We start from the raw sequence: 27,784 nt of genomic DNA, 5'->3' as shown, positions 1-27,784 counted from the left end.
TCACTTTTTCCAAGAGCAGGAAGTTTCCTGCTGTCCCAGACAGGTCTGAAGCCACCAGTCCCATTGCCTTGCCTGGGTTCCCACGGTGGTCTGCCTCACACCCAGTGCTGCTCCATGCAGTAATTAATTAATGGTTTGAACAAAGGCCAGAGGATACATTGATTGCTTTTGCCAGCAATGCCGAGGTTGGGATGCAAAGGGCAGCGGAAGGGACTGGATTGACTCACAGGTGGGCTGGGACAGGGACAAAACCCCCAAATCAGCCCGAGGACTCCAACCAACATGAGGAAGACTCTGTAGGCAGCGTCCTTTGTTCTCAGTGTCATCACAAGGAGCCCTGTGCAGACCACTTGGACTTCTGCCTCAGTCCTTGTGAGCGTGTCAGTGCAGTGTCATGAAACTGGCTTTATTTGACAACTAAATGGTCCTCCCTTCCCTGGGTCCAACCTCAAATGTCGGCACACTATCATGCTTTATTGGGCACGGAGAGTCAGAGAGGACAATGTCCCACCGTGGCAAGATGTGAAGAGCAGGGCAGGGAAGCAGCTAAATCTCTTTACACCGGCGAGCCCTGGTCACCAAACACCCTCGCCAGATGAACAGCATCGCTCTGTGGGGATGCTAGGAAGGAAAGCTGGCAGAAACGGGGAAAACACCTATTTCACAGATGGTAAAATAGAGGGAAGCAGGAAAATAAGCATGCCACAGATGACCCCATATCTGAGGGCCCAGCTGTCCGCTCTAAGCACCTTCTGGGTCTTGGACCCTGAGCTGTTGTTCCCTGCAGAGAGCGGAACCCCCATGCATCCAGCTCCCTCCCCTGCACGGGGATGCAGGAGAGCAAGGGGAGGAACACGAGCAGCAAGTGGAGAAGGGGATGTGGTTGTGGATCCCCACTCTTGCCAAGCGCTGCTGCTCGCCCACGTGTGAGACCTCACGGGGGTGCTCTGAGACTTGGAGTGCTGCGCTGGCTCTGCCTGTACAGCCCTGCCTGCCCGCAAACCCCAGTCCTGCTCCCTGGGCAGGATTTCTTAACAGACTCAGGTCAGTCCCAATTTCACCACAGATCAGCTGTAAGATCCCACCCTTGGGCCCAGGACGATGGGAACTGCTTTGTGTCCCTTATTGCTTGTCTCCTGAGCTTTCTCCGATCTGGATTTGCTCCCTACCCTGTTCTTTGCCTTTCTCAGGTCCCCCAGCACCTTCCCATTTAATTGAGACTTTGGGGATGGCCAACTGCAGAGCTGTTCCTTGCCCTTGGCACCACCACGCTGCCATCTGCCTGCAGGCTTTACAAGAAGAGATATTCAGAAATCAAAGGGATGTGTGCTCCCCTTGCTCATGGGGGATGTTTGGGGAGCCAAGGGGATAACACAAGACCAGGGTAAAAGCCTTGCTGCCCAGTGCCCGTCCCACACTACCTGAGCAGGGCAGGCTGAGGAAGACAGTCAGGATCAACCAAGAGCCCAGATCAACCACCAAGTCCACAGCAAGCAGACAGGTTCACAGCCAAGCCACAAAATCAATCTGCAGGTCAGCATCAGGGCCAGGGCTAATCTGTGGGTTGGGGTCCAGAGCAGCAGCAACCAGGCATGAGAATGGCTGTAGCTGAGGCAGAAACCAGCCACAACATAGCTCAAACTTGGACTAAATGACCTGGGCTGAGCTTTAATAGAGTGCCTGGGCCATGGGCAGGGTGTGGGTGGGGGGTCCCAGGTGGGGCTGGTCAGTACCATTAGGGTTTATTAATGCCCTCAGGGCCCTTACAATGTTCCTCTGTTTGTTGTACTGCAGCTTTGCAAAGGGACTTGCCTCATAACAGGGTTCCCACCCCCCCCTTTTTTTTTTTTTTTACTGCCTGCCCACTCAAAATGAAGATTATCTTGAGCTTTGCTCTTTTCTGTTTATGGTAGGGACAAAGGGTTTCTTTTGCAGACTCAGTTAGTAGGGACCTGGTTCCACCCTAGTAGAATGCTCCTAGGGTTCATGTGGCATCCTGAGGCAGCCCCTGCACCCCAGGGAGGCTGGGGTCACATCCTCTGGGGACTGGTCCCAGGAAGCAGCAGCTCCCAGACCCTGGTTAGGATTGGGGTAGGGGGTCCCTTGCAGCCGCGGCACCCTGTGGGTCCATCTGCATCCCTCCCTGGGGCTGCAATCAGCCCAGGCATCAGCCTGCTGCCGAGTGCAACGTGATGAGAGTGCCTGAGACCTGAGCCGGGCTGATGTGACGCAGAGATGGACAGTGGCGCCAAGACTTTCCTTGTATCGGATGCTTTGACTTTCCGACTCACTCCCATGCAGTGCCACCTTGGATGAAAGAAAAGATGGAGAGGGCAGGTGGAGGACAGGGGCTCGGGTTACTGCTCCTCTCCAGCTGCCCTGCTCTCCATTAGGAATATGTTTCTGGGGTTTTTTTTCCCCCTTTCCCAGGCTTGGCCGAGGCCACTGTCAGCTCTGGCTTCATGCTGTCCCCTGCAGCCCTCCTCTCCCTGCTCCTCTGGCAAATGGCCTTTCCAAGCTCATCCTTCCTGCAGGGTTGGGGCCAGGCAAGAGCGCCCCGTAGGGATGGGGACCCCCCGCCCCGGGATGGAACCCCCATCCCTGTGGGATGGTGGCAACCTGTGGCACTGGGACGTGGGATGCTCAGAGAGAAACTAATGGGGAAAGGGAGGAAGAAACCAGTCCCCAGGTCCCAGTATGACCAGAGTGGATGCTCAGGGAGGACAGACAGACGATATGTAGTGTGTAATTGCTTTATTCCTATTTTTTCTCCATTCCTGCCTTCACCATTTGCCGCTTCTCCATTTTAAACGACTCCCCATCCTCTTTCCCAGTGTTTTTTTCCTGGTTCCCCCCCGGCTGGGTTGTCTGTGCCTTTGTCCCCCTATCCCCGCTCTCCTCCCTCTCCCACCCCGCTGTTCACTGCGGCTGAGCTGATTTCAGCTATTCCTTCGCTTGGAATAACCGATCCACTCTGTTGTCCTCCAACAAATAAGCTGACAGGCTAATGAATGGCTTCAGATGGTAATTAGCAATGGAGTTGCTAATAATGAATTTCATTTACATTTTAAGCACTGCAGAGCAAAAGCAAGACCCTGCCATTAATGCCCCCCCACCGCAGCCTTTGCCTTGGGGGGAGCACACCCTCCGTAGCCTTTTGAGGGATGCAGAAAGGCTTGGCCGTGATTGTACCTCATCTGCCTCCATTTCGGAGGCTGCAATAAGTGGAGTTTGTTAAGCAGCAATTAGAGGCAGCGGGGAGAAGCTGCTGCTGCTTCCATCATCCGATGGGTTGGGAAGGCACCCTGAGACCACAGAAAATGGGCCACGGGAGGCAGGAGCTGGTCCTGGGCCAGGAAAGAAAGGCTGGATGGTTCACCCAGCACCAGGGATTCATCCGGCTGCAGGCTTGGCACCGAGCAGCCCTGGCTCGCCCGGTGTCCTGGTGCTGTTGGCCCTCAGTGGCCACGTAATCCTCCTGTGCTGCTGGCAGCTGTTTGCACACCTGAATAGTGACTCGGAGGGATTTCTCGGCTCCCTCGACTACACACACTCTGTGAATTGTTGCTAAAATCCTTCCCGATTATTTTCCTAGGGTTTTAGTATCTTTTGAAGGCAGCGATTTCCCTGAGAGGCTTAATCCATCCCTGCCTGCACGAGGAAGGAGCCAAGTGCCTTCTGCGAGGATGCCACAAACAGTCATCAAGCGGAAAGGGGGAAAATTGACATTGTTTTGTCTTGTATGAGCGAGGGATTCATGGTGGAAGTGCAGCGACTAGGCATGCTCACTACCGCAGAGCACCGGGCGGGACTTGGGGGATGCTCAAAGCCCGAATCCGCTGCCAATGCTGGGGGTGAGCCTGGGAGCGTCATGTCCCCTGCCTCAGTTTCCCCCTCTGTGCCAAAGCGGCCTTATAGGTTGTTAGCTGGATCAGGGAAAAAGTGCTCTCCATCCCCTTGGGTTTTCCAGCACAGCGGGGCACTGCTCTTAGATGGAGCATCCCATTCCATGTGGGTGAGACACCGGTGCTGTCCTCCCATCACCTGCAGAGTCCCCTGGATCCCAGTCTGGTGGTCAGATCAGGGGGTGCCCCATACCTGCCCCGCATTTAGGGCAGCAGTACCCATGGAAAGCTGCTTTGGGGACCACAGGGATGCAGGGGTTCGCCCCGGCTGGGAAGGGATGGCTGCATCCTGCCTTGCCACAGCCTTCACCTCCGTGGGCATCGGATCGATTTATTTATTTATGTATTTTTTCAAGCCCTGCTCAGAGTGAAAACAATCCAGGGGCCTCCAGAGGCCGATAAGATTTGACTGCAAGTCAATACTTGGCATGTCTTTCCACTGTGCAATGATCCCCCAGCCAGCGGGGTGGGAGGCTGGGGGTGCCGGGGGCGGGCAGGGGACAGGCAGGTGACAGGGGCAGGCAGAGGGCCAGCCTGGTGCAGGGACATCGCCTCTGCCCAGGGAAGGGATTGGGGGCAGAGAGGCGAGATCTTCTGGCCTGCGATAGGTACCTCCTGGGATGTATTTCCAGGGGCTCAGGCAGTAAATATGACGGTGACCTCATGGTGGGCAGCTCCGTGTTGGGGACACGGAGAAGAGCAAGGGACAGGGTCTGGGAGAGCCGTGGGGAGAGGGAGGGGTGGGGAAGGAGGAGGAGGAGGGAGAGAAATCACCCGTGAAAACAGGGCCGCGAAGCCATCTGCCAGGATTCGTCCTGCCCGCGAGTCCCGTTACCTTCTCTTATAGCTAATAAGGGTTGGGCTCCGGCGCCAAAGTACTCCCCAAAGTACCTCCCACATCTCCATGCCATCCCTGGGCACAGCGTGGCTGGCAGTCCTCATCCCCCTGGGGATGCTGTCGGGGAGAGGGTGCAGGGGAGGCAGGCAGGGAGGCAGGCAGGCTAGCTGCCTGCACTCTGCTGACATTTGCAGTTAGCAGTTGGTGTCCTTGAGCGGAGCAAGCACCGAAAGAAGGGACCAGGTTCTCTTTAAGGGGGCAGGACTCTGGGAGCATCATGAAGGCAAGAGTGAGCTTCTCCCTCTGCCTTCCACCTTCCTTTCCCTTCCCTTCCTTTCTCTTCCCTTCCCTTCCCTTCCCTTCCCTTCCTTTCCCTTCCCTTCCCTTCCCTTCCCTTCCCTTCCCTTCCCTTCCCTTCCCTTCCCTGCCTGCACGCTCCCGGCCGGGGACCAGGGCTCCCTGCCCACCCCTTCGCCTTCGCTGGCTCTCGGTGCTGGGCAGGGATGAAGGCAGGAGCTGGGTGCTGGGATGGGAGGCTGAGCGAGGGGAGGAGGAGGGGAGGAAGGGGAGGGAGAGGGGGAGGATCTGCTAATTACACAGAACAGCTCTGGGGGCTGCTGAAGTCCAGAATGAAGCAAAGAGCAGCAGAAGCAAGTGCTGCAGTGGGAGCGGAGGAGCCCAAGCATCGCCGAGAGCCAGAGCCGGCCGTCGTCTCCACCGGGAACAACCAGGGGCACGCAGGGGATCCTGCAGCCCCGTCCCCAACGGGAGACAGCCTCTGGCACGGCTACCGAGCTCGCTGCCATCTCCTCCGCAGCCAGCCCCAGGCGAGGAGAGGGGAAGGGACTGGTGGTCCCGGGGACACAGGGTTAAACTCAGCCCTCCTGCGGGCTGGGTGGGAGGGCAGCAGAGCCAGCCCTGCCATGGTCCCGGGGGGCTAGGAGCCCGAGCAGATCCACCGGGAAGGGGTGAAGGATGGCTGCCGAAGGAGGGGGAGCCAAGCCCATCGCCCAGTCCAGGATGGAGAACTTCCGAAAGGTGAGGACTTCGGAGGAGGAAAGCCCCTTGCCCTTCCCCGACCTGCCCCCAGACGTGGTGGAGATGAAGGTGAAGGAAGGCAGCAAGATCAGGAACCTGATGAACTTCGCCATGGCCCAGATGGAGCTGAAGGGCAGCCGTCAGATCGTCTTCAGCGGTTGCGGCAGGGCGGTCACCAAGACCATCACCTGCGTGGAGATCATGAAGCGGAAGCTGGGAGGTCTTCACCAGGTCACCAAGGTACGCTACAAAACCTTGCTGGAGGTCTGGGAGAACCAGGACCCTCTGCCCGGTGGTCCAGCACAGAACCTGACTGTCCATAAGAACGTCCCCTCCATCTGCATCCTGCTCTCCCGAGACCCCCTGGATCCCAACCAGGCGGGCTACCAGCCCCCGGAGCCCCGGCAAGGGCTGGGGACGCAGCTCGGCGAGGCAGGAGAAGACACGTCGGGCTCCACCGCCAAGGGGCTGAAGCGGCCCCTGCAACCTCCCCGTGAGGAGCTGCTGACCAAGAAGTTGCAGGTACAGGTACCTGACAGCCCGAGGGGCTCGGGGACCGCCAGCCAGACCACCACCACTGACCCCACCACCTCCTGCCCCAACCAGCCGTATGCCGGGTATATATAGGCAGGAATCTGCCCTCTGTATGGGCAGGAGATTGTACGCTGGAGAAACTCTGAGGGTTTTTTAGCTGCTTTGCTTGGAGAAAGGCAGTGTGAAGCCTGTGTCACGCTTGCTCCAGGTTCACTGGTGTGCTGCAGGCTCCCCGCAACGCATCCCCACTCGCTGCCACTGCTCCAGCTGACCCCTGTGCATGGGGGCTTGCTGCTGGGGGGGTACCTTGTCCCCAGATTTGGGGTGAGGGCTGAAGGGTTAAACCTGCCAGCTCTCGGTTATGGACTGAGGCAGGGGAGGATGTGTTGGGGGCAGCTGCTGACCCCATATTCAGCCACCGAGGGGCAACGCTACCACCAGCCACGTTTCTGCAGTGACTCCCACAGAGCCGGAGCACCCGTTGCCTTTCATCGAGGGGTGTCCAGACCAGGGAAGGTGGCTGCACATCATCGCTCCCCATTGCTACATCTCAGCCATCAGGAGAGACGGTTTTGCCCCAAGCCCATTGGAGTAATACCTTCATTATCAAAACCGCTGCAATTATGCCCGGCGAGGAGCTGTCAGGTTTATTAATGCTGGGCTCAGTGCCCCGCGGCACCGTGATTCATCCCGAATAAAACACACAAGCAGACGGGTCGCTCCCTCTCTGCGCCCGCAGAGCCGAGCGCTGCGCTGCCTGCCTGCAGGACACCAGAAGAAAATAAAACAACCCTTTTTCTTCTTCTCCCTGCATCAGATATTCAGGTCTTTGCTCTCCCGGAGGTGTTTGTAGGGTCTGGAGCTGGGGTGAAGCCCCCATGTCGGGAGCCAGAGGTAGCGGGAGCGTTAGGTGGGTTGTTGTCGTGGCTGGATGCAGTGCCTGGCACAGGACAAGGAGGTTTTGGGGTCATGGGCTTGGCTGCAGAGCCCCTGCCATGGGCTGGCTCCCTGGGAAAGCCCTTTGGAGCAAAATCCCTGCTTCTTCCAGGGGTTAAAGGGAAATGAATGGGAAATAAAAGCTCTTTAGAAATAGTTGAAATATGTCTATGGGAAGACGGGGGGATCATCTTGGCTGCCGACCACAGCACAGATCAGCACAGGGAAGGCTGCTGCCAAGCCAGGACAAGGGGATCCCAGCCAAATCCTGTGCCTTGGTGGAACAGGATCGGGGCCTCCTACGTACCCTGGCAGCAGCCTGGCCACCGCCGGCACAGCACAGCCGGGCAAAGCCCCTGTGCCAGCCCCCTCCGGCCAGCACAGCACAGACGGGTGGCAATGCGGGGAGGGCAGGGGATGGGTTCGGGGAGGCCAAGCAAGCCCAGATCCACCTGGCTCCCCTTGACCCAGCCCAGGCAGACCCCGCGAGCACCGCAGGATGAATTAAATTGGTATTAATGAGCGTAACCTTCCCAAAAGCCAGCCGGGAGGGATGCTCTGGCTGCAGCCGCATTATCTCCCTGCTTCGCTCCCCGCTCTCCGGGGACAGCAAACATCCCCTCTTTTGTCAAGGGCTTGCTTGGCAAGCGCTTTGCTTGGCTGGGAGCGGGAATGAAAGGAGACCAAAGGAGCGAGGAGGAGGAGGAAGCAGGGGTCTGTTTTGTTTGGGGATGACCTTGTTATCTCCCTCAGCAGGCAGCTGCTCCTCCGGGCCAGAAGCTCGTGCTTATCTGCCCTGCCACAGATTGATTCACTTCACTTATCTGTCACCGTGTAGTTGAATATTAATTTCCAATTGTTCTTTTTTAATGATTATTTTTTGTGGGTTTGGGGGTTGGGAAAGCTTCAGACTCTATCCAACCCAGCAATTGCTCTTCCCTGCCTCCTCTCTCCAGTGCAGACACCATTCAGGTTCAACCCTCTGCCCTACACGCAAGCCGGAGCACCGGGTATGAGCTCCTACCCCAAATGTATTAAAAATCATGCTAATAAATAAAACCCTCTGTAAACACTTTGATTGGAGCCTAAAGACTGTCACAGCCATGCAGCTGAGAACTAACAGCCCTTCACCTCCCCAACCCTGCCCCACTGCTGCCATCTAACATTGCTCCCAGCAAGGAGAAAGAAAAAAAAAAAAAAAAAATCACTAATTTCTCATTATTGTGTTAATGTGCAAAATTATTTTTAATTGATTTTATACGCAGACAATTCCCCATCTTGGAGGCAACAGGAGCCCGGGGATTTTGCACTCCTCATTTTGCTGGCTGTTGACCAAGGATTTCCTGCATGAGAAAATGGTTAAAAAACCCAATGACTATAACCAAAAATACGAAGCATTTAAAACAGCATGATGACATCTGGCTCCGCAGGGTCCTAAGGGGACGTGGCGAGCAAAATTATCACGATGATCTTGCGCCGCACTGCCGAGGGACAGCCCCAGGGCGCCTGCTAAGAACCATTTTGGGGGCAATTTTGCGAGCCCAGTGGTGGCTGGGTTGGCCCTACCCTCCTGCTAGCACATGGGGTGATGGAAGTGGATGGCAACACCCCGTGCTCAGAGCGTACCAGGTTTGGGGACAAGGATGTGACGGAGGGTGCCTTTCTGGGGGCCAAGTCTGGCACCGGAGCAGAGCCACGGGAAGCCTTGAACAGCTGCTGGATACCGCAGCCAGGGCCAGGTCCCATTTTCCCCTCACTAGGAAGAAGTCAGGACATTTTCCCTTGCCGCAGTTGGCAGCGCACAGCCATCACCAGCACGGGCAGGGAAAGGCCCCCTCGCTTCCCTGTGGCCCCCATCCATGATGTGTGGGAGCCCACACTGGCGCCATACCTACATAAGCTCGGTTAAAAGAGTCACCGGGCCACACGCGGGCAGCATCACACCCATCACCACACAAAAACAACCCCTAAAACGCCCCGGGGAGCCGCAGCCACATCCTTTCACGAGGCGGGAGAGGCTGACGGCTGCCCCCAACCCACCCCGTCCCCGCTACAAAATGGCGGCCGGCCCCGCCCCACGGGCGACGCTCTACACCCCGCCCCTTGAGGCCTTCCCGCCGTCAAACGCGGCGGCGCGGTGTGTCCCCGCGGCGCCGCCGTACCCGCCGCTGCCGCCTCCTTCCCTCCCTCCCTCCCTGCCCGCCCGCCCGCCGCCGCCCGGTGCTGCCTCCCCACCGCCATGCTGGCCGCTGCCGCCGCCATCCTCCGTCGCTGCGCCGTCTCCGGCCTCCACGCCGCCGTCCGCCGGCCCGCCGGCCCCGCAGGTGAGCGGTTCCCTCCCCGCGGCGTGCTTCCCCCCGCCGCCTGCCCCGATGACCCTACCCCGGTTCGGCTCGGCACCCCCGCCCACCCCGGAGGCGGCGGGGCCCGGCCGGTGGCGCCGTGTCCTTGCAATGACCCGCCGGCATCACTCGAGGGCGGGCCGCGCCTGCGGCCTACTGCGCGCCGGCCCCCCCCCACCGGGCCGGGCCCGGCCTCTGCTGGGCTCCCGTTGCCCCCGGTGATTCCCCCCCCCCACGCCGTTACCGGCCCCGCCGCCTCCTGAGGGGGCGGCCGCCGGGCCCCGTTCCCGGGGGCTGCAGCGGCGACGCTCTCCCCGGGCCTCCCACGAAGGTGACATTGACGGAGGTCGGCGGTGACCTCCGCAGCCGAGCACCGAGCCGAGCCCGGCCCCGGGGGCGATCGGGGCGGGGCGGCCCCTGCTCCAGCTCCCGGCCTCGCTCTCCTTATTAACACCCAATTAATAGGAAAAGGAAGAAAAGCAGGCGCGGGAGGATGCGGGGTGAATGCTGAGAGGGGAACCGGAGCTAAAATGCCGAGACTGCAGAGAAGACGACGCCTGCGCAGCTCGGTTAATAGCTAATTAACAGCTCATTAAGAGATGGCGAGCGTGTTTGAAATGCTTGCAGGGCTGTGTGCCTCTCTCCTGTAGCACGTGGGAATTAAAACAGTTGCCGTAGGGAGTGTATTGCTGCTTTTTAAAAAAAAAAAAAAGCAAAGTAATACGCGGTGGTCGTTCTGTCTGCACGCTGGGATTTCTTGGCTACTTCTTAAAAAACTTAAAAAAAAATAAAATCCATCAAAATTCTTCACTTGCAGTGCCTTTGTGCTCCTGCTGAACCCCAGCTGCTCGCGGCCCTCGCTTCTCTGCGCCTTTGCTAACGAGCAGGCTCCATGTTCTTTTCCAAGGTCTTGTATTACAAACACCTCGCTTAACACTTCTGACCCGGTTCGCCTTTGCGAGTGGCCTCGGGGAGTTGTGTTTCGGCGAATCTAATGCGTTGGGTTCATCTCGTGAGCCTGTGGGTTTAGGTCTACGTTGTATAATGCTGCAAAGTGTTCTGCATGTAATGCACACGCACCCCTGGGCTTCTCGTTGCCACTCTTGCCTTTTTCAGTAAATTGATGCTTGTCTTGATGCATGTTTGTCTTCCGTGCTCATTAACAGAGAAAGCTGACAAATTCTGGCACTTGGAGAAGCTTTAACACGTGTTTACATAATATTAGACAATTTTAGGCTTCTCAGGCGCTTGAAGCTGGTTGAGTTCTCTTGAAAATGCGCCTCTGCAAACATACTTGCCCTTTGCTTCTTCCTTGAGTTGGAAATCTCCACGTGGATGGGTTGGCGTGATTCGACTGTCATACACGCATCGTGTGTGTGACGGTGCCCTTGATGGACCCCGCTGAAATGAGAGGCACCCAGATGGCTCCTGCAGTGCTTCTGCTTTGACAGAGTGGCTTGTGGAGTCTGCTCTCCAATATATAGATGTAAGCGTTAGTATGGAAAACAAAGGGTGGTAAAGAAACGTAGCAGCAATTGAAAAATGCATCCTGGAAATCTAGAGTTCAAATTCTGGTGACCTTTTTTATTTTTCTTCAGGATCCTTTTAGTCTAACCACGTTTTCCTTTAAGACTAAAGGGAATGGTTTCATTGAGTGCTTGGTGGAAAGAGACTTTAGTTTTTTGACTTCAAGGAGGCATTTGAGAACCTCAATCTAGGCTTTTCTCAAACTGAGATTTGCTATTTCTCTGTAGGATTTGCTTTGCGTTTAGGGGAAAAAAAAAAGTGTTCTCCCCCAGATGGCCAGCATCTGAGGGCTTTTCAGCAGTGTCTTCTCAGTGCCTGCCTGGGTGCAGGAGCATTTACAGAGGAGTGTTCTTGCTCTGAGCTCAGCTGTGCATGTGATTTATTGGAGAAAGCAGGGTCAAAGATCTGGTTTGGAGCTGGGGAGGGGATGGGTAATCTCCCTGCAGAACTGCAAAAGAGCATTATAATCCTGGCTTGGCCTGTCACTTACTTTTCCCTTTCCTAGTTATGTAGATAAAACAAATGAAAATATTTTCACTGTTTGGGAAGCATTGCATACACCAGAATTGCAGTGGAAATGTTGGACCATGTTAAATTTTGTTAAAAATCTGGATTGCATTCTGATCTGGCTGTCATTTAATGAGACTAAAGACATTCCTCGAAATTGCTGTGTTCCGTTCATTATATTTTATGTAGAATTAGGATGCTGCTTCACAGTAAGCTGTTCACTATGATCTTCAAAGTAGAAAAGCGTATCTGGGAAGGATGCAAAAATGCAACCCAGTTTGGGGGTTTCTTCTTTTAAATAAAACTTTGTGGTTGGTCAGCGTGAGTGGTTCAAGCTAGGTTAAGAAAGAAAAAGTGACTAGCTGTATTTGACTTCCTCTGGAGCGGAGCTTCAGACTGCCAAGGTCATATCTGGTGTACGACCTCTCTGCAAATATTAGTGGAGTGAAATTACCAGCAGGGAAAGGAAGCAGTCTATAACCAGGCTTGTGTTCTGCCCTTAAGGCAGCTTGCAGAGTGCTAGGACTCTGCAGGGAGGACCCAGTACAGCTCATGCAGGTGGAGCTGGCTGTACCTTATGCTTTCGTTCCTTTTGGAAGACCATTCCAACCTTTGTGATAGTGTTGTGCTTTACTAATTGTCAAATATTAATGCAGTTACAACCTTGAGGGCCAGGAGTTTTATCTTGGATAGATGTAGAGGTAGCAGTGATTTTTTTTTTTTTTTTTTTTTTTTTTTTTTTTATTATTTTTCCTCTCCTTCAACCCTTCAGTAGCCTGTTGGAAGAAATAGCTCTTGTCCCTTTGCTTTTAAGAGCCTATATAGTTGAGCTCAGGTCGTTTTGCGCAGGTTCCTAAAACCACTTTAAAACAAGCCTTCATCAGCTCAGAACTTGGGGTGGAATCAAAGACTTGCAGCTTGTTGCTGTTGAGTCATCCATCAAAGTCAGTCTGTTGGTTGGGAAATCTGCTTTTCCTGGATTACAAAAATCAGTTATGGAGCAATTTCAGGAGGAGGAAGTTACTCCAGAAAAAACCTAAGTATTCATCTTAAGTGGGTAATGGTATAACTAATAGGGTGTAGGGTTTTACTTCTGGAAGGAATGCCACTGAAAAACTGATTCATGTAGCTAAACTCACTGCACGGACAAGTTCTTTGGTTTTGAGAAGGGTTGAATGTGGGGAACAGAACAGTTGTGCTACTTTGGAGTGTCTGTTGCTGCAGTACATGTACATTATGTTTCTCTGACTTGCTTGGCCCTGGGAAGAAGGAAAATTCCTGGATTTTACAGAAGTGGGGGTCTTGGAAAACTTCTCTTAAGGACTGGTTATACAGAATTGTTTTTCTCTTGCATTTTGCCCTCTCATTAAATAATCCTGCTCTGACCAAAGGGTCTGAGAACACTTTGGGAAGTCTGATGTAGAACAGAAAATATACACTTTGCCACAAAAGAAACAACCAATATTTAATAAGCTATATTCATCCAGTGCTTATCCAGGCTGAGGACTGATCCAGACTGGCTGTAGCGAGTGAAACATGTATTTCATGGCTTTTGGTCTCTTGGTCAGGACTAAAGTACAGTCATTTTCTGTTTGCTCGAAGTCTCTTCCTTTCTTTTTGCATTCAGCTGTACTGCATGCCCGCTGCTACTCTCATGGGTCACAAGAATCAGATGAAGAATTTGATGCTCGCTGGGTGACGTATTTCAACAAGCCAGATATTGATGCCTGGGAGCTCAGGAAAGGTATGTTGAGTGAAAAGGGAAGAGTAACGTGGAGTAAATACAACTGCTTTGTAACAGTTTTATGACCAGAAATAACAACTTACTTTTACTTTGCTATTGGAGAGCAGAAACAGTGAAAACTGGGAGTTTGGTTTAAGAGAGCAATCCTGCAAATACCCACTCAGGGCAAGGCACTATGTGAACCTTATTTGTTCTGAGTTATCTGGCTGCTCCATGTGTACATGTGGTTGGCATGCAGCTGTTTGCTCAGCTCTGAGCCTGTTGCAGCAGGTGATGGCACCTCACCGACCAAACAAGCAGGTTGGAAGGAACCACAGCATGCAGAGTGAGGGAGAATGGGGGTACAAGGCAGTGGGAGTCCAAGCTTTGTAAGTTTTAGTGCCCCAGAATATGCATTTTAACATCTGGGTGGGAGGGAGAGAAATGTTTGCTCTGAGGAAAGTGCATTTGAGCTCAGCTGTTACTTAAGTGTGTAACCACACACATTTTTCTTTGGACTTTGACTTAATGGCTTGGCCATAACTCACTGCAGATGGTTTGTCTGGCTGCGTCCAGTTGTTGTTTGCTGTGGAGTTGCCAGCTCATGTTAAACTACCCCAATTAGGGCTTTAAACTGTGTGCATAACAGCCAGAGGGATCATTCCAGCATCACCTGCATGACTAGGTGCTGGGTTCTTTCCCTTGGAAAGGAGAGGAAGGGAATAGACAGCAGCTCAAGTTCTAGTTTCATTACACCTGTAGGAATTAAGTCATTTGGATTTCTTAATGATTCCATAAGTCATGTGCTGTGGTACAGACACTGACCTCTTTTGGGAACATGGGTGAAACTGGCCTACTGGGATTTCATGAAATCCACTTAAAATCTATGGTAGTGAGCAACAGTGAGAGGGAGAAGAGAAAAAGAAAAACCTTGGCTCTGTGTGTGTGTGTGTCCCCAAAACAGCAGTGAAAATTGTAATCAGCTTCTAATAGTGACTGGTGGAGTGGTAATACTTAATTTTTTTCATGAGGTGGAGAAAAATAATGCTCAGCAGGTTCCTTTTGATAGTGCGATGAGCTGATACCAAGTTCCTCTTGGTGTTTCCTTGTATTCACAGGCATAAACACGCTTGTGGGTTATGACCTGGTTCCGGAACCAAAAATCATCGATGCAGCTCTGAGGGCATGCAGACGGTTAAATGACTTTGCCAGTGCTGTCCGCATCTTAGAAGTTGTAAAGGTGAGTGGAATGGTAGCCCAGGGTGTAACTGCTGTGTTTGCATAGCTGGGAGCCCAGCAGCAGAAGAGGTTTCCTTGGCTTACTGTTGGTGGTGCAAAGGGAAACCACTATTTCCTGCTGCCAGAATCAATAGCTTTGTCATGAGCACATGCTCAGTGGCTTGAAATAATTGTTTTGAGGTATGAGTATTCAACAGCACAGCTTAAAGTATAACATTTACATTCATATTTTCCTTTCCTGATGCTGACTCTGGTGGGAAAGTCTTTAAGGATTTTTCTTCCTTTTTTTTTTTTTTTTTTAATAAGCATTGCTAGAAATAATCTCAAGCAAAGGCAGCTTAGTGGCTTCTTAAAGGACTGAATACTGAGCTGGCTGGGAGTAGTAACTCGGAAAGCTGCATAGGCTTGAAAAACAACATAAACCAACACCTTGAAACCCGAGCCCAGTCTTCACTTAACAGGGAGTTAAAGTGGGTGGGGATGGAGGCAGGAGTTCTATTTCAGTTGTAGAAGCCAGCAGCGGTGCTCTTCCAACTGCCTTCTGCCACAAGTGAGGACTGGTGTGGAGGTCTTTGCTGCTAGCTGTCAAATACACTTGCTTCAAACTTTACTCCACAATCAGTTGCTTCTTAGTTTGCCATTTCTGCTTTCTGCATGCTTCTGTAGGTGGTTTTAGAGACATCAGACCAATGGAAGAATCTTTGTATGTTGTTTTGTTTTTTTTTCCTTCCTGTCCTCTTGTCCCCACCATAAAGGGACAACTCAGCTTATCACAACCTGGGGACAAGTATATGCTCCTCCTGGAGCTCCACCTAAATATTACTCAAGGGGTGATGTTTTTCCCCTGATTTCCAAGCAAGTTAAATTTTCTCCCAAGTCTGCCCAAAAGCTGATTTTATTTTTCCTGTTTTACTGATTGGATATAATTTTCATTCCATTTCCTAAAGTGTAAGCAGTGTTTGGGCTGGTTTGCAAAGCATCCCTCACGGAAGGAGCTTGGCTTGGCCTGTAGTTTTGTGTGGTGGTACACACATGTCACAGGTCACATCAGCCTAGTGTTAAGGGAAGAGTGTCAAGTGTTAAGAATAATCTGCAAATCCCCCAAAGGGGAGTTCAGCATTATTCTGGGGTGCTTTGCAGCCACAGTCGATCGGTAGGAGGACTTCCCAGTATAGCTGTATACAAGCCTTGTTTACTTGATGCACAGGTAAAGCTGGGCTGTGCTCTCGTGTCCTGCAGGAGCTACCCTCATGAGCAGTAGGTGGGTCAGGCCACGGACCCTTTTGTGAACACACGTCTTGATTGCAAACCTGACCGGTGTACAGTGGACCTTGACAACAGCTTGCTGTCAAAATAACACCATTCCTTTTTCTTTAGGACAAGGCAGGACCTCACAAGGAAATCTATCCTTACGTTATCCAGGAACTTAGACCAACTTTAAGTGAACTGGGAATCTCCACTCCAGAGGAACTGGGCCTGGACAAAGCATAAACCTCATCGGTAAGGGCTGCCGTTGCTTCTGAGACTCTTGGCATGGGACTCCTGTACCCTGAAACTCTCCTGGCAAAGACAGAGTCCTCTTCCTTTCCTTCATGGGTCTGTGAAAAAGTTCAAGCTTGTAATGTGATTCTCCAAATACCTCTATAACTACAGGTCTCCTTGAAAAGGTACTAACCCTTTTCAAAGAAGGCTTGGAAAGAGAACAGTGCAGTTGCTTGAGAAGAAGGGATAGGGTGGTTGGCAACCATACCCAACCTCCCCAAAATTTCTAGATAGTGGTTGTCATGACAACAGGTATTGCAGCACTTTGTTGGCAGCATGTTGACCTTTGCTCCTGTTCAGCTTGTCCCACAGAAGCATTTTTAGCAAATGGCAGGATCATTTCCACTGGATATGCACAAACTTTCATTTTATTGTCACAGTCTAGCCAATTTAGAAAACTGGGAGACACTATTTACTAGCTTATGCTAGAAAATGAGCCCCACTGATGGTAGCCACCCAACAACACTGAAGTTTCTTCATGTGATACTTAAAATAACATCTTTCTCTGTAATTAAACACTACTTTGGAGGGCCCCTTGCTTACAGAATAAACAGATCAGCTGTAGCAAGCTGGAGTTTAACTGATCTGTGTGCAGAATATCCTTTAGCCTCAATAGATAATTTCGGGAGCAGTGCATGTAGTATTTCATATTGATTGCAGTGGCCTCAAGTCTTGGAAACCCACTTGTTTACTGGCTTTCTAGAGCTGAACTTCTGAGTACTTCCTAAACTTGAAAACAACTATAAGTAAGACATTTAGATCTCCATCATAAATACCAGCCTCTTAGACGAGCTGCAATGTATGAAGGTGGTGTTACTAAACGGCAGCTTTTCTGGTTAATGAGGATCTCTCATTAAGTATAGGCAAGACCTAACGTGCTCTAATCCCAGACTAAAATTGAGCCCTAAATAAAAAAACCTCATGGAAGTGAAGTTATGTAAAGGCAGTCTCTTAACTCAGGTTCTTTAGGAGATGGCCAGTGTCATATTCTTTTTTTAATATTATGCTTAGAATAGAGGTATTGGGTGTGAGACTGCAAATAGCACTTAATTCTGGATCTTTAACTCCCTGCCCTCCTCCCTGCCCTGGGATACCATGTCTTGGTGCAAGGGGGTACTGAGACAGCTGTGCTGGGAATGCAGTAACTGCATTTGGGGGCCGAGTATGATTAAACTGGGCTTCGAGTGTAAAAGCGAGCAATGGAAATAACTCATTTGAGACCCCATGGAGACTTTGTGGAGATACTGGGCTGCTTCTTTAATGGCTTTTCTGTTCTTTTCTGTTCCAGGTGCGTTACTCAAGCATTTTACTGATGCTACCTGATTGTACACAGTCGCCTGGAGACACAAATGTTAAAATATTACCTTATTTGAAATAACTTCTTCCTTTATTGAGTCACAATATATGTGATGTGAAGTTGGACCTAATAAAGGAAAGACTGGTTTGACTGATGCTGTGGGCTTGTTGTGATTCTTCTTGCTTTTATGGGGAAAAGGAAGAAACAAACTGTAAATGTGCTTTCCCGAGAGAGTACCTGTAAGAGCTTATAAGTCATTATTTGCTTGGCAAAGCCTGTGTCCGTGGCCTTGCCCAAGCACCTAGCTTCACCTTCGGGAAGGGACAGGTAAGGCAAGGACCTGCCCGGAGGTCACAAGAGGTGACCCTCTCGTACACGCAGCTTTAGGGGGGAGGAGGAGGAGGAGGAGGAGGAGGAGGAAGAGGAAGGGCTTGCAAAATCCCCCCTGCCCTTGGAGCAGCCTCTTTGCCAGGGGTGCTGCCTGCTGCCAGGGTCGATGTTGCTCCGAAGAGCCCCTCTGAAGTGCCCTGCGCGGGCAGGGCTTTTGGCAAAAAGAAAAGAGGGCAAAAAAGGGAAATTCCTATGTTTTATTATTCCGAGAAAAGGAATTTTTGAGGAAAACGGGATCTGGTGCAGAGATCCGCTTCCCCATCGCCCGGCGGACCCGGGGCGGAGCCTCCCGCTGTCGCATGCGCGGCGGGGGAGTGGTGAGGGGAGGGCACGATGTCCCCGCCTCCCATTGGCTGGGCCGCGCCGCCGCGCGTCGCCATTGGCGGGGGTGGGCGGGCGCGGTGGGCGGGGCGGCGGGCGGCCATGGCGACGGGCGGCGGTGCCGCTCCAGCTGGGAGCAGAGGCGGCGGGCGGCGGGCAGCGGGGGTACGTGCGGGGCCGGGGCGGGTATGGGGCTGGGGTGTGGGCGGGGGGTAGTGCAGGGGATGTGTACGGCGGGTATAGGGCCAGGGAGGGGTGCCTGGGGCAGCGTGGGGGGATATATGTATAGGGGGTATGTATAGGACTGGGGTGTGTGCCTGAGGAAGTGTGGGGGATATATGTGTAGGGGGTATAGGGCTGGGGTGTGTGCCTGGGGAAGTATGGGGTATATATGTATAGGGCTGGGGTGTGTGCATCGGGCTGTATGGGGGATATACTTATAGGGGGTATAGGGCTGGGGTGTGTGCCTGGGGCTGTATGGGCTATATACGTATAGGGCTGGGGTGTGTGCCTGGGGCTGTATGGGGTATATATGTATAGGGGGTATGTATAGGGCTGGGGTGTGTGCCTGGGGCTGTATGGGGTATATATGTATAGGGGCTATAGGGCTGGGGTTTGTGCATGGGGTATATATGTATAGGGGGTATGTATAGGGCTGGGGTGTGTGCACGGGACTGTATGGGGTATATATGTATCAGGGGTATAGGGCTGGGGTGTGTGCCTGGGGCTGCATGGGGTATATATGTATAGGGGGTATGTATAGGGCTGGGGTGTGTGCCTGGGGCTGCATGGGGTATATATGTATAGGGGGTATGTATAGGACTGGGGTGTGTGCCTGGGGCTGTAGAGAGGGTATAGGGCTGGGGTGTGTGCACAGGGCTGTATGGGGGATATACTTCTAGGGGGTATAGGGCTGGGGTGTGTGCCTGGGGCTGTATGGGCTATATACGTATAGGGCCGGGGTGTGTGCCTGGGGCTGTATGGGGTATGTATGTATAGGGGGTATGTATAGGGCTGGGGTGTGTGCCTGGGGCTGTATGGGGTATATATGTATAGGGGCTATAGGGCTGGGGTTTGTGCCTGGGGTATATATGTATAGGGGGTATGTATAGGGCTGGGGTGTGTGCACGGGACTGTATGGGGTATATATGTATCAGGGGTATAGGGCTGGGGTGTGTGCCTGGGGCTGCATGGGGTATATATGTATAGGGGGTATGTATAGGGCTGGGGTGTGTGCCTGGGGCTGTAGAGAGGGTATAGGGCTGGGGTGTGTGCACAGGGCTGTATGGGGGATATATGTAGAGAGGGTATAGGGCTGGGGTGTGTGCCTGGGGTATATATGTATGGGGGTATAGGGCTGGGGTGTGTGCATGGGGTATATATGTATAGGGGGTATGTATAGGGCTGGGGTGTGTGCACGGGGCTGTATGGGGTATATATGTATAGGGGGTGTGTGCACGGTGGACTGGGGTATATGCATAGGGGCCACTATGGGGTACATGCCTCATGGGTGTAGGGCTGGGGGGGGTGTGGGGCAGCGTAGGGCTGGGGCATAGGCACAGAGGAGCAATATAGGGGTAGAGCGCGTGCGTTTGGCTGTAAGGGTATAGGCGTAGAGGCATGGTGTAGGATAGGGGGGCTGTATAGGGTGGGGTATAGCACATACTGGGGGATACGGGGGTGTGGGCAGAAGTTTTCCGCCTGCCCGGTTAATCCCACCGGCTCGGGCGGCCCCGAATCCCTGTGCACGGAGTTATTCCCACGTGTAAGGCTCTGCTCTGCTAATTCCGGCTTAAGACACTGACGCGAATCCTGGTTTGTTGTGCTCTCCGATCACTACCCCAGGTCCTCTGCATTGTTTCGTTGTTAACTGCTCCCTCTAATTCCCCATCCCTCCTGCACTGACTCTCTCCTAATTTTCTGATTTTTCCTCTATTTTCTTCATTAGTTACTATATTTGTAGAAGCTTCCCCCCCCGCCCCGTTGTCATTTAGCAGTGTTGGCTCTCCTTGATGATAAATGCCTTACAGATGGGGGAGGCTTTTCCTTGAAGCATGAGGAGAAGCTTGAAAGGCTCAAAACCTGTGGAGAAATTAAACTGGAGTATCCTTATCTTTTCTTTGATGAACCTGCTAGTTAAATTGCTTCCATCACGTATTACTGGAGGTAGGCTTGCAAAGAAACTGCTGGTCACCATGTGCGCTTTTAATTTAGCATCACCATTCCCAAATAATCCCTTCATCTGCTAATAGATCTGCTTATTCCTTTTCCTCTCCCTCCTCCGGCCGCAGCACAGGGCTGGGGAGGAGGAGCCATCCCCCCCTCCAGCTCTCCCCAGCTGACGTGCTGGCAGATTTCCCCGCCGACGCTGAGTTCCCAAGGATGACCAGATGCTCTGAGATGACTCCGGTTTACTTCATCCCCATAGAGAGATGCTCCTAAATGTGCTTCTTTCCCTTTTTTTAGCTCATTTGGGCTGAAAACAAGAGGCTGAACAAGGCAATGGATGCGGTGGAGAAAAGGGGACCGTACATCATGAGCAAGCCTCCCTCCATTCATGCCAAGCTCCGTAAGTGATGCTCAGTGTCACCCCAGCAACTCCACTGGGATTTGGGGAGTCATTTGCACCTCTTGCCCAGGGTGGGAGTAACCAAAAGTCCTTTTATTCCTTGGTGGGATAAAACCATAAAAAAACCCCAGCATTAAAAAAAAAACCATAAAAACCCATAGGCGCTGCCTATGGAAAGCACTGCAATGCCCCCATGCTCTCCTTAGGACTGAACCTGCAATGCCTCCCCCGCAAAAAAAAGACTCTTAGGGAGCGCTTGGGTATTTTTAGTTCTGCCCCTGTGCTTGGCTTTCAGAGAGGCAACGCGAGCTGGCAAAAGCAGCGCTGCGAAGGCAGGGGCTGCTGGGAGGACCCACGCCACACCAGCCGAAGGCGGCACCTAAAAGGTCTGATCCCATTTTTCTTCTCCCGAGATATATTTTCACATTTCTTGGGGAGATAGGGGAACTCGGAGGATTAAAAAATTAGTTTGGGACCTTAGCCTGCTGGCTCCGTCGTGGCCAGCAAGCATCCGATATAATAAAACTTTTCCTGCAGAACTTGGGAGTTGCTCTAGCAGGGGCCATGCTCCTCCTTCTCTTTGTTTTGGGGATGGTTTGGTGTTAAGGATTTAATCGGGGAGCCTAGAGCTTAGATGGAGTTTATTCTTAGCTGGTGGTAGCCCTGGACAATGCCTGGGTGGGAAGGGACATTCAGGACCGGGATTCCTGCCCTGGCTCCTCAGTCCGTCAGCTCTGTGGCTGCATTTCCACACCCAAAACGTCTGTTACAGGCTCGCTCCTCTGCTTTCCTGCAGATCGGTGAAGTTTAACAAGGGCTACACGGCGCTCAGCCAAACGGCAGATGAAAACCTGGTCTCCCTCGATTCGGACAGGTGGGGACTGGGTGAATATCCCAGGATTTTTGGGGGGGGGGCGTGTTGCAGGCTCAGAGCTGGCTTTTTGGGGGGATTGATTTTCCTTGTCACTTGTAGAGCATCCCTGATGGCACTGGACACCTCTCAGGAGCAAAATACCCCTGTGGTCCCAGATTTAACAAATCCCTTGGGGTTATGTTGCCAGCTCTCTTTTTCTCCCCGAGATTCCCTTGTCTGCATCCCAAGCAAAGATACCACTTTCTGGCTGGCTCTGACTGTTTCCTTCTTCTCTTAGTGATGGGGAGCTGGGATCCAGATGTTCCTCAGGCTACTCCTCTGCTGAGGCAAGTCCAGGGCTTTGACCCTTACGGCACAGTCCCCATGGGTTCCCTCGTCCCCATTACACCTCGGGGTCTGTATAGGGGCTGAAATGAAGCATCACCCTATGGGGTGTGTACGTGTGTCCATCTCGCAGAGCTCTGCTTTGCAACCTGCTGCCTCTGCTGCCCAATAGGTTTAAGCCATACATAAATGTCCCTTTTGCAAGCCCCAGCTGGTTATAACTGCTTCGCCCTTTGCACCTAAAGCATCATCTACCCCCAGACCCTGCAGCACGGCAGCTGAAGCGCTCCATCATACAAGGGTGTCACAGCCCGTGGGGTGTTTTGGGGTGCATGGGGCATGCATTGGGGTGCTGCAACCCAGGAAAAGCTCTTTGGTCTCTTGCTTTTGTCTTCTCTGCTCTGGTTGTGCTGCTTCTCCCCACGCAAAGGCACTGGAGGGAGGATGCGATGCCCTTCTTGCTCACAACCCTACTCTTTGCAAGCCCTAGGACCTAAATTTTAACTAAACTAGGAGTAACCAGCTCTTCTAACCTCCTTTGTTCCCCCCGCAGCAGGTGAACCAGGACCTGAGCCGGCAGCTGCTGCAAGATGGGTACCACCTTGATGAGGTCCCCGATGACGAAGATCTGGATCTCATCCCCCCAAAACCCATCGCCTCCTCTTCTTGCCCCTGTTGTTTCGGAGAAAATCTCTCCTGCGTGATCCAGTAGACGCCGCTCGGCCGGGGCCGTGCAAGAACAGGTCAAAAGCCAGCACTTTCTTTGTCCCGTGGGATGGCTGTCGGTGTCCGTGTCCCACACCAGGACAACAACACGAGGACTGAATGATGTTGCAATGCCGCTCGTGGTGAGCAGCAGCAACCAACCAACCCCAGAGGACTTTTCCTTACACTCAACAATATCAGGGAAAGGTGGCATGGTGACGTTCAGGTGGCCTGGATGGGACCTGTTGCCTGGCTGGGGTGGGGAGGGAGGAGAAGCAGGAGCCTAGGCACCTCCATGGGGGTGTAAAGGGAAGGAATTGGGAGGTGCAGCAGCAAACGCTCTTCTGTTTGCCTGACCTCCTCTTTTCCTCCTTTAATTGGCCACATGGAGGATTAGGACCTGGCCCCGGACATGGGTTACCCTTCCCAGCCCTCCCTAATGAAGACGTGGTTGATGGTGGGGTCAAACTGCCGTGGTGTGGGACCAGGCTGGGAAGCCCTGAGACACCTTTTCTATTTATTTTCATTTTAGTCACCCCTCCTCCCTGGCAGGCTGAGGCCAGGCCAGCAAGGCTGGGGTCAGCACAGGCTGGCAGAGAGCTGTTTCATTTACCTATCTCATGCTGCTTGCAATTAATTGCTGCTGGCTTCCCTCCTCCCAAAGCCTGGGCTGACCTGAACCAAAGACAGCAGCTTCAACAGAGAAGATGGGTGGAACCCAGTGGAGCAGATTGGGGCAGGCTGCTGAGCATTAAGCATCTGTGTTTCTTACATCCACCAGCAGCTACTGCTCAGGCTGGGACCTCTCCGCTTTCCACCTTTTGAGGGACCCATTAAGTTCTGGGTTTGAAGCTAATGGCTTCTTCCAGTTCTCCCCAAAGCTGCTCTGATGCAGGCGAGGGGCAGCCCAGACCCCCTGTGCCAGCTCTGCACGGCTCCTTTTGGGTGCAGATTTGGGGTGGCTGGGGAGTCTACCTGCTGTGAACCTTAAAAGCTGCCTTAAATCATGGTCCTGCTCTACTACATAGAGGACAATCAGCTGCTTATAAAGAAACCTTATTTAAATGTTTCATGTCTAGAGATGTGAGCTGGTTTTTTTTTTTTATCATTTTACTTGTTAAAGGGAGCACTCAATAAACTGGATCTCATTACTCAGAGGGTGTGTTGGTGCTGTGGCAGGGGGCTGAGCCACACTCCCCCCAGCAGCACTGCTTGGGAGGGCTCCTTCCCTGACCCTGGTGCATTTTTGGAGTGATCTGGTTTCCCTCGTAATATTTTATCCCGGTGTCCTGTTTCCCTGCGGAGCTGCCGTGTCACCCAGACTGATGCTGCTGTTGGGGCAATGCGGTGAAGGTTGCAGCCAGCACCGGGGGGTGGGGAATGCCAGAGCTGCCCCCAGCCTCCTCCAGTCCCCAAGCCCCGCAAACACCAGTGCTTCTCCCCGTCCTCCTCCTGCTCCCTACACCATGCTGTCCTGCGCCAAGGACAAAGTCACCACTTTATTCACAGCACCGAAGGCTCTCCAGCTCCGTCACCCTGCCAAGTAGCCCCCTTTTACAGCTGGGGAAGGGGTGACATGGCTCAGAGGACTGCCTGCCATCGGCCAGGCTTGGGAAGAGCCCACCAGGCACCCAGGAGCAGCAGAAAGCCTCAACATCGAATTCGCGGGCAGAAGCAGCAGGTCCTAGAAGCCAGGCAGAGATGCTTGAGACCCGGAGTGCAGAGCTCAGGCCCCCCTGCTGCTTCTCGGTGAGACGGAAGGGGGGGGAAAAACTAATAAAAGGAGTTGCCATATGGCATTAGGAGCACACGGAGGGGATGATGCTACAGGGACACGGCTAACGAGCTGTGAGGGGAGATGCTCTTCCTCTGCCCGCTGTGCTCCACACCACATCCAAGGAGTCGATTCGTGGAATTGCTCTTTCTACGCATCAGGTGCGGGCTGGTTTGGGGGTTTAATAGATGGAGGGGAAACTTCCAAGCAAGATGACTTTGCCCAGGCCAGTTTCTATCTACTCAAATGTGGAGTGACGTGGGGGGAAGCATCCCAGGTCCTGCTCAGAGGAGGCAGCAGGCTCGGAAGAGCAGCATCCCATCCGGCGAGGAGAGGTGGAGGGAGATGCTCTCGTTAGCAGAGATGAAGAGCACGGAGCCACGACGCAGAGTCATTTCGGAGGCTGCGGCTGTGGAGGTGCCCACGGCTGTCCCTTGGATCACCAGCAAGATGCTGGCAGAGTCCATGGCAGAGACGAGGTACAGCTTGATGGAGGGGGGGATCTGCAATGGAAAGGGTCACCGTGGCTTGAGTCTGCTGCAGATTTTCTTCTCTTTGGAGAGCTGGAAGGGGGTGATCCCCGTTCCCTGCTGCAGCCTTTGCTGTGCCCAGGCCACCCTGCACCCGCAGCAGCCCAAGCCCAGGGACCTTGGCTTAGCTGAGGACACCCAAGCTGCACCCCCGAGACCTATTCCTGGTTCTCCCTCTGCCCGGAGCTGCTGGAGAAGGTGAGCGAGCTCCAGGCAGGGGAAACAGAGGAGGGAGAGGAGCCTGCAGCACTGCCCGGGGTGACACAAGCATCCGCAGCAGCCCCAAGCATCCCTCCATCCTCGCTGGGGCACTAGCTACAAGGGCGAGCAAACCCGTGCCAAGAAAACCCCAGCCAACACCGAGATGTCCTACCAAGAGCACAGCTGAGACGGGAGACAGCTGGTGTTCCCCACCGTGTCCCCACAGAAGACCCATCGCCGCTCACCTCTATCCTCATGATGGCGAAGTCTGGCACGGGCGGGTCATAGAGGTAGACGCTGGGGTCGAGCTGGCTCTGCGCAGCCGGGAAGATCTTGGAGCTGCTGGGTGCTGGCGTGTAGTTGAGCATCTCGCACAAGGTGAGGACGTCGATGAATTTGGGGGTGAGCCCGGCGCGCACTGTGTTATCTGAGCATGCCATGCACTCCACACAGTCTGCGGGGATGACGCAGCACCGTCAGCCCACCCCAGCCCTCCCGCATGTCCTGGGGCGGGGGGGGATCCAACCTTGTGCAGGAGGCCGTGGCCACCCTGGGGGGACAGTCCTTGTGGGGTCTCGGGTTAGGAAAGCCCACCACCTTGCTCACCTCCGTGCAGGTAGGCGTGGGGCTCGTTGGCTCCCAGGAACATGGCCTCTCCCGGCTCCAGCTTCACCAGGTTGAGGAAATAAATGGTGAAGCAGCCAATGTCCCCCGGGTACTGCGAGTGCAGCCGCAGCAGCAGGTCCCCGTTGCTCCCTGACGTGTCCTTCCCTTCCGCCGCTGTGTGGGTAGAGAGATCAGGCGCGATACTGGGGAGGCGGGTGGGGGGTGCCCCATCCCCTCCCCTAAACACAGCCCCCCCCCCCCCCCCCCCCGAAACCATTCTGGGGGGCCACGGCGGGCAGAGAGGACCCACCTTCCTGGGAGATCCTCTTCACCAGCATGTTTAGCTGGTCGACGAAGAACTTCTTCTCGCTCTTCATCAGGCGGGTGAAGCAGACACGGAGGGCGGCAGAGACTCCACGGGGGTCGTCGCTCCCACTGCGCTCCAGCTGCTCCGCCGCCACCTCCCCGATCAGCGCCCGCAGCTCGGGGACGCCTGCCAGGGTGGCCAGCCCAAGTCATCCCTGGTGGCTGCCACTACAGGGGAGTCCAGCAACCGCCCCCATCCCAAGGTAGCACAGCCACCATCCCCATCCTGAACCCGCTACAGGGAGGGAAGGCGGCACCAGGGGTCCAACCTCGCGACCGCCCTCCCTCGCCATCCTTACTCTGGAGGAAGGAGACGATCTCCTCCACCGGCCGAAAGCCGCACAAGCCCTCGAAGGGGGTGAGAGCGATGGCCATTTCGGGCTTGTGGTTGGCGTCAGGGTAGTGCTCGGGGAACTGGGCGTGCAGCTTCACCGCCAGCTCCTGGAGAGGGGAGCAGAGGAGCTGGGTGACCTCACCAGGGACACGAGGTCTGGCCAGGGCTGTCCCCCTCCCCAGGGCTCTCCCTACCTTGTTGGGGTGCGCCTGGATGGAGAGGGCAGTGTTGACCGACAGCACCTTGAAGAGGAAGGGCAGGCGACCCTGGAAGGCGTCCTTCACCTTCGCCCCCAGGCAGGCGGGATTGTCGGCGATCCACTGGCCCAGGGTCTTTTGGGGGATGCGGTTATCCCGGATGATGGCATCGCCCCGGGGGTGTGCACCCATCCACAGCTGCGGGAGACAGACAGACGGACGGACCCCTGAGACGGGCAGCCAACAGGGATGACTTGGGCTTTTCTCGAGGCCGCTTGGCCCCGGACTCAATCGATGCAGCCAAGGCGGCTCCCTCGGGGGCTGAGTCACGCCGGGCTTCTCCTCTACTCCTCCCTGGGCAGCCCCACAGCCCCCCTGGGGGCTCCAGGGGACCGGAGACGACCAGGGGATCCGCATCCATCCCCGAGCCGGCCAGACCCACGACGGCGAGAGCTGCGGCCAGTTGGGACGGACGCACCGATGGGACGGATGCAGGGCCGGGACGGACATACGGACGTGGGGGCAAGCACTCACCTCCGCGTAAGGCCGGTCGGGCTGGATCTGGACCAGGGGGTCACTGCTGGCCAGCAGCTTGGCCACCTCACTCTCCAGCCCCACCTTCCCCCAGGAGTAGCTCTGCACGGCGCAGGAGAGGGGAAACACTGCGGGAGTGGGAAGCCAGACATTGGGGGGGGGGGGGCAGAAATAACTCTCTGCCCCCCCCCCAAAACCCACCCAAGCCATCTGGTGGGGGGTGAGAGGGGGCGAGGGCAGGGTGGGGGACCGAGGGGGTGTATTTTTGGGGGAGGAGGGGGGCAAGTTAATCTCTTTCATCATATAAGGGGTGCCTCTGCCCCACCGCCCTGGGGGTCCCCGGTGGTGTGTGTGTGGGGTCTCCATCCCCGTGGGCCTGCCCACCCGAGGCTCCCCCCGCCCCCAGGGAGCTGCCCTGCCCGCCGGGCCCCTCTCACCGCGGATCTCCGCCATGGTTCCACCGGCAACGGGAGGGCACGGGGGACAGGGCAAGCCGGGAACCGTAGTCCCTATAGCGGCCATAGGGGACCCCCCCGCTCTGTGCAGCGCACGGCCCCGCCCATAGGCTTAGCCCCGCCTCCCCCTCCGCCGCGCCCTATAGGCGGTGGCCGCCGCTGTGACGTCTCGCAGC

The 27,784-nt window shown here is 54.4% G+C and overlaps 4 protein-coding genes across 5 annotated transcripts; 3 read left to right on the top strand and 1 right to left on the bottom strand.

Annotated features, from left to right (window-relative positions):
- Positions 1-5,335: 5,335 nt before the first annotated feature.
- Positions 5,336-7,407, top strand: RPP25 (ribonuclease P and MRP subunit p25). The gene has a single exon (XM_069797849.1). The coding sequence runs from the start codon at positions 5,719-5,721 to the stop codon at positions 6,406-6,408; it is 690 nt and encodes a 229-aa protein (XP_069653950.1). The 5' UTR covers positions 5,336-5,718; the 3' UTR covers positions 6,409-7,407.
- A 1,886-nt stretch (positions 7,408-9,293) lies between these two features.
- Positions 9,294-17,582, top strand: COX5A (cytochrome c oxidase subunit 5A). The gene is given in 6 exon segments (XM_069797850.1): positions 9,294-9,429; positions 9,432-9,575; positions 13,255-13,371; positions 14,469-14,590; positions 15,967-16,089; positions 17,420-17,582. Coding segments are annotated over 5 exon segments (618 nt in total). The 5' UTR covers positions 9,294-9,308; the 3' UTR covers positions 16,081-16,089; positions 17,420-17,582.
- Positions 17,583-18,135: 553 nt separating this feature from the next.
- Positions 18,136-23,762, top strand: FAM219B (family with sequence similarity 219 member B). 2 transcript variants are annotated; one of them, XM_069797845.1, is made up of 6 exons: positions 18,136-18,304; positions 20,606-20,708; positions 21,004-21,094; positions 21,505-21,582; positions 21,860-21,908; positions 22,460-23,762. In XM_069797845.1, the coding sequence occupies exons 1-6, from the start codon at positions 18,152-18,154 to the stop codon at positions 22,616-22,618; spliced, it is 633 nt and encodes a 210-aa protein (XP_069653946.1). In that variant the 5' UTR covers positions 18,136-18,151; the 3' UTR covers positions 22,619-23,762. The 2 variants fall into 2 exon arrangements, with proteins under 2 accessions (XP_069653946.1, XP_069653945.1); XM_069797844.1 differs by lacking the exon at positions 22,460-23,762 and having other exon boundaries at positions 21,481-21,582; positions 21,860-22,441.
- Positions 23,763-24,090: 328 nt separating this feature from the next.
- Positions 24,091-27,708, bottom strand: MPI (mannose phosphate isomerase). The gene is made up of 8 exons (XM_069797842.1): positions 27,591-27,708; positions 27,154-27,281; positions 26,617-26,817; positions 26,388-26,529; positions 26,033-26,215; positions 25,723-25,896; positions 25,362-25,570; positions 24,091-24,888 (listed from the first exon to the last, which is right to left on the bottom strand). The coding sequence occupies exons 1-8, from the start codon at positions 27,673-27,675 to the stop codon at positions 24,670-24,672; spliced, it is 1,341 nt and encodes a 446-aa protein (XP_069653943.1). The 5' UTR covers positions 27,676-27,708; the 3' UTR covers positions 24,091-24,669.
- Between the last annotated feature and the right edge of the window lie 76 nt (positions 27,709-27,784).

Source organism: Haliaeetus albicilla, chromosome 12, assembly GCF_947461875.1.
Source record: "Haliaeetus albicilla chromosome 12, bHalAlb1.1, whole genome shotgun sequence".
Classification (NCBI taxonomy): domain Eukaryota; kingdom Metazoa; phylum Chordata; class Aves; order Accipitriformes; family Accipitridae; genus Haliaeetus; species Haliaeetus albicilla.
This window is presented reverse-complemented; position numbering and strand designations above follow the sequence as displayed.